Source organism: Trichomycterus rosablanca, chromosome 11, assembly GCF_030014385.1.
Source record: "Trichomycterus rosablanca isolate fTriRos1 chromosome 11, fTriRos1.hap1, whole genome shotgun sequence".
NCBI classification, from domain to species: domain Eukaryota; kingdom Metazoa; phylum Chordata; class Actinopteri; order Siluriformes; family Trichomycteridae; genus Trichomycterus; species Trichomycterus rosablanca.
The window spans coordinates 31,361,235-31,374,880 of NC_085998.1; the positions used below are offsets into that span (position 1 = coordinate 31,361,235).

Genomic DNA, 13,646 nt, shown 5'->3' on the forward strand with positions numbered 1-13,646 from the left:
GTGATTAGATACATTGTCAAACATTAAGCAATAAAAGATTTTGCCCAGCAAACATCATCATGAATAAAAGTCCAAAATTTTTTACATTGAACCATATAGTCATGCTTTTTAGAAGTGGCAATGCAATCAAATGTGTTCATTAAGAAAATATGCCGTATTAAGACTACTCAGAACAATGAACATGACAGGAACCCCACCCTAATGCCACCACTTCCTGTATGTCCAGCCTGCATTCATATTAATTCTACTCACAATTATTAATATTACATACCATTCATGACCAAACAATTAAAAACAGATGTCACACATTTGTATGATCTGTACGCATGAGTACAGAACTCGTGTGCAAGTGTGAATGAATGTATGGATGTGTAGGTGATACTTACGCCGTGCCTCAACCAGTCGGTGCAGAAGTGCAGTAAGGTGCATATACCCAGGGGCAGCGTATACGGCTGCTACTGATGCACTCTTTCCTCTCATCAGAGCTCACAAAGTTGGTCAGCACCATTGTGGCCGCTTCTTGACCGGCGCACAGTCTAATCTTGCGTGCGCCTCGCCACCCCGTGCCGGCCCAGTGGTTTAAACCCAGATATATGCTACGAGCCAGGTTCCTGTGGGCTGCTTTATTGTCAGAGGAGGAGCGTACCAAGTCTGCGCTCAGATGAGGGGGGGAAACGGTGTATGAGTGATAATTCAGCCTAAGACTCTCCATCAGCCATCTCCCCCTCCCGCTCCTCTCCAGCATCCCCGCCATCCTCCTCTTTCAGTCTCACTCATTTCTTCCTTTTTTATACATCTCCGCATCCTTCCTTCTTCACCCCCCTCCCTTAGCGCAATGCAATTATGGTAATGGATTTTTTTTCTCCCCCTCCTGATGGCTTCCGACATCCTGTCCAGAAATTGGGCTAATAATCCTCTTAAGAGTCATGTTTAGTTAATGAGAAGAGTGCAGTGGCTTTCTGGCCAGGGCAGACGCAAACGCATGTACAGCTATTTCCACTCAGAGCTAAAGCAGCTGCACCCATCACAGCAGGCTGCTCTCAGATACAGATACACAGAGAGAAAGAATGAGAAGCAGAAACGGATTGGGTGCAAAGAAACGGAAATTAGATACACATTTCACGGTGTACAATTTCTTGACGCTACATAGTGCCGTCTCTCCATACGTCAATGCTCGCTCATGGATATCACTTCAATCCAGCTACAGTGCTTATTAATGTAATGTAATTTTTACCCAGCCTTCAGATTTCATCTATAGTGGCTTGCCTTTCAGCTACAGGCCTTATAGGCAGTTTTCCTACTTTTATTTTGCACCCTAGACAGAATCTGTAGGTTTGCACACAGAACAAATATTAGTCTAATACAATCCTCTGACATACTACAGGAGAAATCAAAGCCACAAATCGAAATTTACAACAAGACTCGTGCTCGCACTGATACATGCACACGTACAGAAAAACAGAATCGGCTACGCCTCATCAGCACTGTGCACTTTCTTTGTCTCGAGACAATCAGCTCAGCAGCCTTGGAGAACAGGACACAGCACAATAACTTGAACGCAAACCAACCAATAACTATCAGACAGGCTAAATGCATACAATTACACACGTGCATGCATCGCATTTCTCGGCATGCTATCTACACAGTGCATCATATTCATTATTCATATAGATAAGAATAATATCTTCGATGAAATGGATAAACTAGGACAGCAGTTTTTAACATGTTCCCCCAAGAGGTTGCACTGTACATGTTGTGCACATTCATATCACATCCGCAAATCTCCTGATCTACCACATTTCAAATATGTTCCATTGGATCTAGATCTGGTGACTGGAGAGGTCACTGAAGTACACTGTACGTTTTGTCAAATGTATGGAACCAGGCTGAGATAACTTGTGCTATGTGGCGTGTTGCATTATCATCCTGGAAATAGCCATTATTAAATGGTAAGTCATTGCCACAAAGGGACACACACGGTCAGCTACAATAGTTAGATAAGCTTTGGCATTCAAACAATGATCAATTTATGTTAAGGACCCCAATGGGTGCCAAAACATCCTTATAATGCATAATATCCCAGAACAATGAATGAATGAATCTAGTTTAGAAAGTCCTGCTTCAAAACTGGCCCAACTATTACATGAAGCAAGAACTGCTGGTTTCTTTCTTTCTTTATGTGGATTTTAAAGTCATGTTTTACACACTTTGGTTACATTCTTGACAGGACGTGTAGTTACTGGTTCTTCGATGTCAAACACAGCCATGGACAATTTTGTATCTCAAATTCAAATCACCAACATGTCGTTGGACAGTGGGAGAAAACTGGAGCTCACTGAGGAAACCTACACAGACACGCGGAGAACATGCAAACTCCACAGAGAAAGAACCTAGACCGCTTCATCTGGGAATTAAATTCAGGACCTTCTTGCTGTAAGACGACAGTGCTAGCCACTGAGCCAATGTGCCGCGAACTGCTGATTTCAGAGTCATTTTATAATACCTGTTTTATCAAGTGTGTGTGTGTGTGTGTATGTGTGTGTGTGTGTAGTGTCCCAAAATATTTTTAGCCTTAAAAGGGGGTCATGTTCTACAAAATGTAAAGAACCCCTTGAGCAGGGAATTAGGGAATTCAAATATAAAAACGCAACTGCTGCATATGAGACAATCGCAAAGATGAACTATTAAATAATGAAATGATTTGATGAAACAACCACAGCTGAGATCCTGGTTCGAATCCGGGTGCTTACACAGACATAATTGACTATGTCTGATAAAGAGGGATGTCCAACGCCATGCGATGGATTGGCATACTGTCCAGGGTAGTCTTGCCTAGTGTATCCAATGTTTTAGGCGGAACCAGACCAGCCACGACCCAGACCAGAATAAGTTGGTTGATAAAAATAAAACTAAGCGATTAGATACGAGACAATAGATCTGCACCCCCATATGGCACACAGTAAAGCAGACGTGTACTGAAAAGTAACATGATGGAATCAAAGACATACTATCCGTCCTGACCAGAAGAAAAAAACATCTCAGAGAGACAGAAAGCGAGCAGGCTTTACTGCCAGGCATTAAGTGCATTTCCAGTAAGAGGTACACTCTGGCAGGCCCCACCACAGAAATATCTAGGCTGAGGAGGAAGATGCAGACCTGGGGGGAGGGGAAATGTGCACTAAGCGTCAGGATACTATACAAACCATAAGGCGATCAATAAGCTAATGTGATGAGTCGACATAAGTCAGCTCTATCGTTCTGCATTAATAAACTGTACAACCAGAACAAAGCTGAGCAGAAATCAACACATTATTTGCAATGAACATTCATGACAAACAAATTGAAGTCAAGACAAAGAAAATAAGGGCCATTAATTCTACTGTTGCTTAGGGTTGGCGGTACAACAATGTACAACAATGTACAACTGAAAACTAGTTTGATGTCCTATAATATAAAACCACAAGTAGCCAAACCCACAAATACTTGAATTTTATCATTAGACTTTCTTTTTTTTTTTACGTTTCACCCATTCCTAAGCTTAACTAGACTAAAAAATCCATTTTAAAAAGGAAATTCAGACCTGTCAAACAAACTGAAGTCAAGACAAAGAAAATAAGGGCCATTAACTCTACTGTTGATTAGGGCTGAAGGTACAATGGTGTAAAACTGAAAACTAGTGTGATGTCCTATAATATAATATTAAACCACAAATACTTAAGATTTATCATTAGACATTTTTTTCCCAAGCTTAACTACTGTAGACTAAAATCCATTTTGAAAAGTAAGTTCAGAGCAATTATGTATACTCTTTCATAAAACAGATCAAAAACTCTATTCTAGGCTTTTTTCTTCAAAACCGAGCCACATCACTGGCTTAACATTCAAGCAGCAGTGAGCTTTTTAAGCAAATCTGGCTGACAATATACTGTAAAGCCAACCTGGATACAGTTCTGGTAGCAAATCACAAACAAGAATCGTAACATAACCTGCAGCCAAATGCTTCCACATTGCAGTTTACCCTCAGATTTAAGCTGAAATCATAACAACAGGGCTTTCTAAAACAATGCATCCCGTGCCTGTCTCAGAGATCGGATATGCTTGTATTGCAGTCAACATTTTAGCCTACACCTCCCCCATAATGCACATTATTACATCCATCATATCCTGACCTAACCCATCATCTTCTTGGGATCTATATGGAGCGTAGTGCTCAGATCACTGGTATCGAATTGCGATATTGCAATCTTCCTGATACGTATGATCTGGAAACAGAATTATCAATTTCTTTAATATGATTTCCACAAAATATTATTTATTTCTGTTCAATGAAGCGAAGCTGATAAGCAAAAACTGTACCTCACAGCCATTACTCTTAGTTTAAATATGTAACTTAATTTCCCTTCACTCTCTTGTGCACTGAACAACTAGGGTCCACAGCCTAACCCACCAACCACCCACTGCACTTTATTTAATGCGGTTTGAGTTTGTACATTGCTTCTTTTCAGTCTCTGTGCATGGGCGTTAAGCCTTTGTTATTAAATTTATGTTCCATGAGGTACAACACAAGATTTGAAAAGTGTAAACCTACCATAAAACAGTAGTTTTCTCAATGAAAACAACTCATTCTGCTATTCTGTGCATGGATAACACTGTAGCTCTTCTTATATGCTATTTAGAAACCCATTGTGTTAAATATCTTAATCCCCCTTTCCCAGCAATACCAAGCTGAGCACCCCCCTACTGTACTCACCACCCCTGGAAACCCAAGTGCAGCAAGTTACTCAACAATACAACATTAAACATTAATGGTCAAAAGCAACATCTTAAAATAGTGTGATATTTGATATGCTCCTGTTAACCACTTAATAGACTATTTCCCTAACTTAAATACTTCAAGGAAACACACATGCAAATTACACAGTCTACATAATTTCATTAATATTTATCATAAATTAATTATTGACATTTATTATTATGCTGTAGTATGGAGTTGGTAGAATTGGCTGTATTCTCTGTAAAACACTTGCCCAAAATAACATACGCTAGACTGTATTCTTCAGCACAATGCCAAATTTAGGAATTGACACAACAACCTTGTGGAATTTCTGCTGTTTGGTAAAGATTTTTATGTAAGCACTTATGCTTATAAAAGAGAATGTGATTATATGCATTTTATGTTCACCATATCTATCAGAATTGGCACTATAAACTAGAGGTGAAGTAATTAATTGTAAACTAGAATTAAACTGATAGTTAATAACAAACCAAGCCATAGGTGGACTGATCATTAAAGAAATTAAAATGTTCTGTTATTGTCCAGCTGGATGCCTAAACAGACATTGGCTATGTCTGAGGGTGAGCAGTCCGAAGGGAATCCTTATTATCGCTGCAACTAAAGCCTCTGCTGGTGGGTATATGACGCCTGCACAAAGATTGGGAACAATGGAGATCAGTGTGTGACTCCCCATAAGTGATACTGCTCTTTGTGTGAAACTGTCTCTGGCAGGTAAAATGAAGCAGTTGGCTACTACACATGTGTGGGAGGGTGTCAAAGTCTGCAGCAGTAAAGGAGGTACAGCTGGATAGTCAGATACAACTAGATGAGGAGAAAATGGGAATATGTGCATAATTATAACAGTCCTAAAAAATTATTGTGTTTCAAATAGATCCAGATTAGTCCATTTTCATTAGGTTCGTTTGTGCGCTAAGTCCATTTCCAAATCTATTAGATTTTGAAACAATGTATTTAATAAAACAAACTATATTTGTTCTTCATTGAAATAAATGACAACATTTACCTATTTAACACAATAGGTCATCATGCAGTTATTTTAACTTGACATTTTTTGATACGTCAGCATAGGTCAGCTTTTAAAAGTAATAAAACTGAAAACTGTCTATTGTATGTTTGGTCCATATGCAGTAATAAGAAAACTAATCATAATAAATAATGCTATGATGGAGAGTTTGTCTAGTTCCCAACAGTCTAATGTCACTTAAAGTCAATTGTATTGCAAGTAAATCACCACAACAAATGGCATAACTGGATTTTAAGGAGTGCAGTGGCTCTAATTCTGTTAGTCATGTCTAGCAAACACGCGATGTGAATTCTAGGCAACCCCTCAGGTACTGGATTAATTGTAAACAAAAACATAATGAGTTCAGCATGATGCTCTCAGTATGGTCACTAATGTGTCATGCTCTGACTCAGTTTCCAAGAAATCAGTCTATTATCTGGAATCTACACATCCCCAGATTTAAATTTGGTTCTCCCTTGTGATCATAGCAAACCATTTTGAGAAGAAGGCAGCTAGATACTAGGGAAGGACTCGTGCATGTTCAATCATCGTTAGCTTCTTATTACTATGCTTTATAATAAGAGAAGTCTTCATCATTAAAAGCACCCAGTGTTGCTGACGGCAAACATCCCAAACTGACAGTTGTAATTAAACATGTTTAGGTTGTAGTTGGCTGATTATGAAGTCTTACTCTTTAAAGCCTTACTGAGATCATGCACTCATGAGACTTCTGTGTCCCATCATGTCTTCCTTGTGCACTTAAGAGGAGATCAGAGGTTCAGCTGCTGCCTCAAGGATGGACAGAATTTTAAACACAAAAGCCATTCCCTGTCAACAGGGGGTGCCGTTTCACAACTGATTTTTGATACAGTATTTTGTGAAATTGTGATATTTTAAAGGCTTAATAATCTGTTATACTGACTGTACATTCAGAGAATCAGCCAACAAGAAGGAACTGAACAATCACAGGTTAATAATTACAGAAACAGGGTTTAGGGTTACTTAATTTCATTACTGTTGTACTTATAACACATGACAATTTACATTATAATCAACCCGACAAAAAATAATCTTAAGTAGGTTAAAAAGCTTAACCTAACAGATACTAGCTATTTTCAGTATTGAAGTCAATATTAATTAATACTAACAAATAATAAAGAAATTAGGCTAGTCTGTTATTAATGTATTATTAACTTTACATTAGTTAACCCACTACTGCTTAGACCTGGGGTTGGAATCAGCTGTGCTACCAACTGGACAGACGTCTACACAGACATAACTGGCTGTCTTTTTGGGATGTCCGAACAGCCTAGACATTGTAAGATGCATTTTTCAGTGTGCTTTCATAGCCAGTCTCAAGTTTCAGATAAAAACAACCAGGGAGGTGCCAGGAAGGGCATGTGGACCAGGATGATTCATTGTAGAACTTGACAGTTGGCTCATGGGTTAAATAAGTTGTGTTGGGAGTAGGACACTGCACACGGTAGTGGGGCTTTAGGACCCACTAAGACATTTTGATCTAGGATACATTAAATAATTTTCCTTGTCTTCATGTTGTATTGGAAAGTTTAATTCCGATTCATGCAAGTTTCATATGTGGTCCCTAAACTTAATAATACAGTATGTGGTATTGTTAAATCAGTATTTTAGACTTTTACATTAATTAATTACCCACACTATTCTTTTTTTGCATGCAAGGCTGCATGAAACTGTTAAGTGATAAATACAACCCACATTCAAAACTGTATACAACAAAAAATCTGATTTAACCCCGACAATCTGCATTAAACGCCTGCAGTGTCAACACAGCCTTCAGTAGGCATCATGTAATAGGGTTGACTCCCCATAGTACCATTCAAAGGACAGAAAAATTTAGGTCATTTTAAACTGATGTCTTTTAATAAGAGAATGTACAACCTTAACATAGAGGATGAGTTCTAACATTAATGACATTTAACGTCATGTTCAATATTTTGGTTACACTCATGACAGGAACATCCATTGCACCAGTTATTACACAAGGTCACATCAAACAGTCTTGGACAATTTAGTGTCTCCAATTCACCTCACATGCATGTCTTTGGACTGTGGGAGGAAACTGGAGCACCTGGAGGTAACCCACATGGACACAGGGAGAACATGCAAACTCCACACAGAAAGGACCCGGACCGCCCCACCTGGGGATCGAACCCAGGACCTTTTGCTGTGAGGCGACAGTGCTACCCACTTAGCCACCGTGCCGGGAGGATAAACAGGGAGGATACAGGATACAAGACATTGTATCCTGACAAGCAAAGGCAAAATAGAAACTATTAAGAAGCAATTGATTGTAAAATGTCATGAAAACAGAATCTAATAAAAGAAATCTTCCTTTGCTGAACCTTAAAGATGTTCTAAAGAGTTCTAAAGTGGGTCTGGTCAGAGATCCAAGTTTAAAATCTGCTATTTTAGGGCTAAAAATAGACATGATGAAAGGAGTCTTGTTGATTTATTTACATTATTCAATCAAACCTAATACGGTCCTGTCGTTTTTTAAAACCGTGTCCAGACACAACAAAGCAAAGAAACAGACAGTTTGTTTACACAATGATAGAAAAATTGCTATACAAAGGTTAATGTATTAATTATTTACAAAAAGACTAAAGGTAACTGATAAAGTAAATAAATCAAGCATCACACTGTTCTTTTTTTCTGAAAAACATAAATCGTTACACCTGCGTTTTTAATTCAGCAGGTTAATGTTTGGGTCTCAATACCAAGTGCTGTTAAAATAAATTGAACACTGGTATTATCTCCTTCACATTAGGCAAATTAGCGCTGTCCACATACTCAGCACCCACTATTATGAATAATTGTATAATCTTGTCTAAAAACGCACTACAACAATAAATTATAATGCTGTCCCGGTGGACTTACGAGACATGCAGTAAAATGCTCTGTTGTGTAATGCTTTATTAATGCGAAGAAATGAGACTACAAATCAAAACAGTAAGAGATGAAACCTTTCCAGTAAGGAGATGATTCATTTTCATTCCTGTGCCACAGTAAAAGCACAATATCCTCACTGTGTTCTGAGGCTAGTATTAAAACATTAAGACCTCCATGGCAAAAACACTTTACCCTGTATGGACAAAAGTATTGGGAACCAACTCTTAATTACTGAATTTAAATGTCTCATTCAGTCCTATTGCCAGAGGTGTATAAAATCGAGGACCAAGCCATGCAGTCCACTTTCACCATTTGTGAAAGAATGGGTCTTTCGAAAGATTTGAGTGAATTTGAGTGTGATAGTGTAACAGGATCCACCATTGCAACAAGTCAGTTCATCAAATTCATCAACTTCACACAGAAAGGACCCAGACCGCTCAACTTGGGGATCGAACCCAGGACCTTCTTGCTGTAAGGCAACAATGCTACCCACTGAGCCACCGTGTGGCCCTGAAAAGTGAAAGCGTTAAGAAACCACAGCAACTTCGTCACACTGTGGCAGACCACGTACAGCTACAGAGCAGGGTCACCGAGTGCTAAAGCGCATACTGCATAAAAGTCGCCAACGCTCTGCTGACTCAACAACTGCAGAGTTCCAATCCTCCTCTGGCATTAACATTAGCACAAAAACTGGGCACCAGGAGCTTTATGGTATGGGTTTCCATGGCAAAGCACATGCATGCAAGACTTGCATCAGCAAACACAATGCCAAGAGTCGGGTGGAGATTGTAAAGCAAGCCGCCACTGAACTGTTACTGTAAGAAATGCTCTTTAAAAGGGTAATGCCTGTTGTAGCACAATGGATTTACATTTAATTTATAAATAATACTTTCAGATTTTGTTTTTTGGGGCCATAAGGTATTTAAGTGATCATTGCTAGGCGTCTCTTTACACACCGGTGAATAAAAAAAGCCAAAAGTAACAAAAACTGATCTCCATCTTATTTGCTGTATTCCTTTTTTTATTTACATGAAGACATTTAGCATTAAAATGATTATCTAATATGCTACAACACCACAGTTGAAATCCAAGTTTAAATTCAGCTGTGGCAGCGAGCTGGCCTGGCATCCTACAGACACAAAAGTGGATGCTGTCTGTGGGCGGAAGGTCGAATGGTGGTTTCTCCTATCTGCCACTGCAGACTGCAATCACGTGACTAGCTGAGGTGCCGACTGAGTGGTGGGGAGACTCGTAGAAGAATTAGCATGACGCGATAAAGCTCTGTGTTTTACAGATTAAAATAAGTGGCAGGCTATAACTGTCTCAGAAAATGGAATAACCAGACTGGGGAACAAATTCCACGATCAAGCCTGTGAACAATACATGTTTTATCAGAATTATTCCCTTCAGCAACAACCTACAGCAGCCCTTTTATAGATATACATGTGAGTTGTTAATTGAACTTGCAGAAAATGAATGAATGTGTTAATCTGTAATTCTGTATTTAAAAAAACTAGAACAAACAGGTAATCATATTATACACAGTGACTAACAGACTTAGTCACATCATGACAAGTCTAGTCAGCTGTGTGTTTCCCTGCTTTCCAGAGTGAATAGTTGTGGAATTTTAAGTGTTATTGTAAAAAAGGTTGTGGTGTCGATCTGTAATGCTGTGTGACAACAAATTCAGTCAGCCATGCAGATGCATCCCATTTTAGATTTAGGTTTCCTTCTGGTGACTGTAGTGCTAGTATTTTCATTCTGAACAAAATAAGTTTCATACTGCAGCCTTAAAACATTTAAAATATAGATATAATCTTATTTATTTTAAGGCATGTGTAATACTGAGCAAGTTTTAATACATCTAGATTATATATATTCCATTTTGTGGTCTGAGATGAGAGCTTTGATGAACTCTTTGTACAGTATTTAGTGTGGGTCCTTTGTAAACCAGTATCTACTGGGCAAACAGTAGTCATTTAACTTCTGAAAGCACACCTACCGATTTTTACATGTGCATAACTTTGACAAAACATATCTTTGGCAAAGCATTGCAGCTTAGTCAATAACTTTTTGAGGTATTAGAATCCCAATGTTTCCAATATTAAAACATCTACATATACTCTACCTGGATGTCGGCATCCTTTACTGGTTCCAGTGGTTCGAATGTTGTGGCTGCACTCAAGCTTTCCAGGCGCTGGGAGATGTGAAAGATGTCCAGTCCTCTGGAGCCCAGGAGAATAGATCTGATAAAAAAAGAGGGGAAAATTAGGCATGTGGGACATGCAGTTATACTGCTTTACCAGCAGAGGTCAGTATTACCGTTTACATGGTTTTTAACTGGCCGTATAATTGCATGTCTACCATGCTTTTTAGCTTGTATTTATAATTCATCAGAACCATAAACTACGTATTGTTGTATATAGAAAAGTATTTCAGTCACAGAAAGTGCATAAACCTAATACAATTCTAAGGAAAAAGACAGGTAAATTATTTAAACGACTGAAATATTTAAAAGTCTAGTATTTTTAAACCATGTGATAACAGTAAATGTGTTGTTAGTAGTGGTCCTTTCTGTAAGGAGTTTGCATGTTCTCCCCGTGGGTTTCCTCCGGGTGCTCCAGTTTCCTCCCACAGTCCAAAGACATGCAAATGAGGTAAATTGGAGATACTAAATTGTCCATGACTGTGTTTGATATAACCTTAACTACCGTTTCTGTCATGAATGTAACCAAAGTGTAAAACATAATGTTAAAATCCTAATAAATAAATAAATAAAAACTATTACAATAATACACTTAAAGGTCATGAAAATTCATTTGTAAGGAAAACAGTTGTCTAGGAAGTTCAGAAATTTTAGTATTTTTCTGCACTGCATGACTAAAACACACTTCTTTTCCCAAACAACCCTTTTAAATAACAAGTTAATAATTCAAGAACAGAAGTCAAAACAAATAGCTGAAAAACTTACGCTTTTACATCAGCTGTATCCTGAGAGGTCCGGGTCAAGGTGCGGGATCGTAACCTCTCCCCAGCCTGCTGAATCTCCTGTAGATTCCGTTCAACATGGGGCAGCTCAGACACGGCCTCAGTCTCAGCTGCCAGCTGCTCGGCTTGCTGCAGCAGTTCACCGAAGCCCTCTGCATCCATGTCCAGCACCTGAGACAAACACGTATCCGGATCACATCCATATCATATACAGAGTGACATCCACTACACGTACAGGTAGCCTGCCTACCTCCCTCAGAAAGGCAAAGCCAATTGCACATCCTACATACCTGAACAAGTCAATAGCACAGCCAAAAAGATCATGCATGCAACAAGAAGCACAAAATTATTGGATAAATATAAATTAAATTATTTGTAAAAGATTCTATTAAAACAGCTGAATTTGAGCTCCAGTAATCAAGTTATTTAGAAAATGTATAGTACTCTAAATTAGATTAATTTCAGATGTCTGTATCTAAACATTATTGCATTTAAACTGATAAATTTTAGATCAATAAACAAAACATATTACAAACAAGTTGCACCGCCATTATTACATAATTAACAATAACAATAATGATGATCACACTATACAGTGGTACCTTGTAACTCAACGTCCCCTAAACTCAAATTTTTTAAAACTCAACTAAAATGTCAAGAAATTTGTACCCTTAAACTCAACGTGTGTGTGACTGCTGCTTTGTTCAGCGCTCAGCTTGAGCGGTGCGATAAAACATCAAAGTGTGAATATGAGACGAATCTGCATTTGTGTGGAAAAACCATCAAATCCACTCTAAAAGCTCCACATGTATGTGTTTACCTGGATTTTCCTTACTGTTTCACTTTTAAACTTGTGTTACAGCTCGGGGTGCTGAGAAATTGTGAGAATCAGCTTTTCTGAGAGAGTCTAAAACTTAAAAAAAAAAAAAAAAACTCTCGTAATTACAACTGCTCATGAGGCAAAGAGCAGGTTTTATTGTATTTTTTAATGATTTTAACTGTTTTTAATTGTATTTAATATATGTGAGTGTTATATATTATATTTGTGTTATTTTTAGTGTATAAGTGTCAAAAACAACCTCATCATTTTACATTAGCCTAAAATGTATGCAGTTCCACAGGACCATGAAACGCATTAACAGGTTTTCCATACATCCTTATGGGAAAAATACCTTTAAACTCAACGCCTTTTAAACTCAGAACCAATTGACGTCGAGTTTCAAGGTACCACTGTGATTGATTTACATGGCAATCAGGATTGTTACTGACAGCTGAGAAGAACTGTCAAGATAACGTTAACTACAAAGACTAAATAACCAAATAGTGCGATGTATTTAAATTAATTACACTAATTACTCCAACAACTATTGATAATATATATTATTATTTTAAATTCTTCAGTTAAATGAATGAACTCACTGACCAACATCAGGCTAGTTAGCAACTGCATCTGAACTAGCTAGGAAGCTAAAAGTGCCGCACGTTGTAATTTAGCTCACAGTTAACCCGTGTTTGTAAGTAAATAATTAGAAATTACGCTTCATAACGAATTGTTTTATTTACCTTTTATTTTCTGGACTCGAACCCTTGTAAATAAATCCTTTAAGTAAACAGTTTTGACCGTTTATAACAGAAATACATTCACGTTGTTGTAAATGCTTTCACTCCCGGGTTCTGAAACCGGTCCACGCTGATTGGCTGAGCCTGTAACCCCGCCCACATGATCCAGCCCGCTTTCAAAATAACTGTATTCATGATAACAGCGTCTCTGAAGTCAAACAGCATTCAGCGATGAATTTCCGAATATTTCTGAGGTACAACTGCACAGAACTATGGGCAACTATTTACCTTTTAGGCATCACTGATTATATCAAAACTTTAACAAGAATTTAAAGTTTTAATTGTTACACTTGTCTTGTCTTTATAGTACAT

The 13,646-nt window shown here is 38.2% G+C and overlaps 1 protein-coding gene across 1 annotated transcript in view; it reads right to left on the minus strand.

The window, feature by feature from the left end:
- Window positions 1-13,370, minus strand: part of nup93 (nucleoporin 93) — a 42,802-nt gene extending 29,432 nt beyond the window's left edge. Inside the window, exons 1-3 of the mRNA XM_063004170.1 lie at window positions 13,278-13,370; window positions 11,698-11,885; window positions 10,855-10,972 (exon numbers count right to left, since the gene is read on the minus strand). Of these exons, the coding sequence (XP_062860240.1) occupies window positions 10,855-10,972; window positions 11,698-11,876 (297 nt within the window). The 5' untranslated portion in view covers window positions 11,877-11,885; window positions 13,278-13,370. The remainder of the gene's footprint in view (window positions 1-10,854; window positions 10,973-11,697; window positions 11,886-13,277) is intronic.
- Window positions 13,371-13,646: the final 276 nt, after the last annotated feature.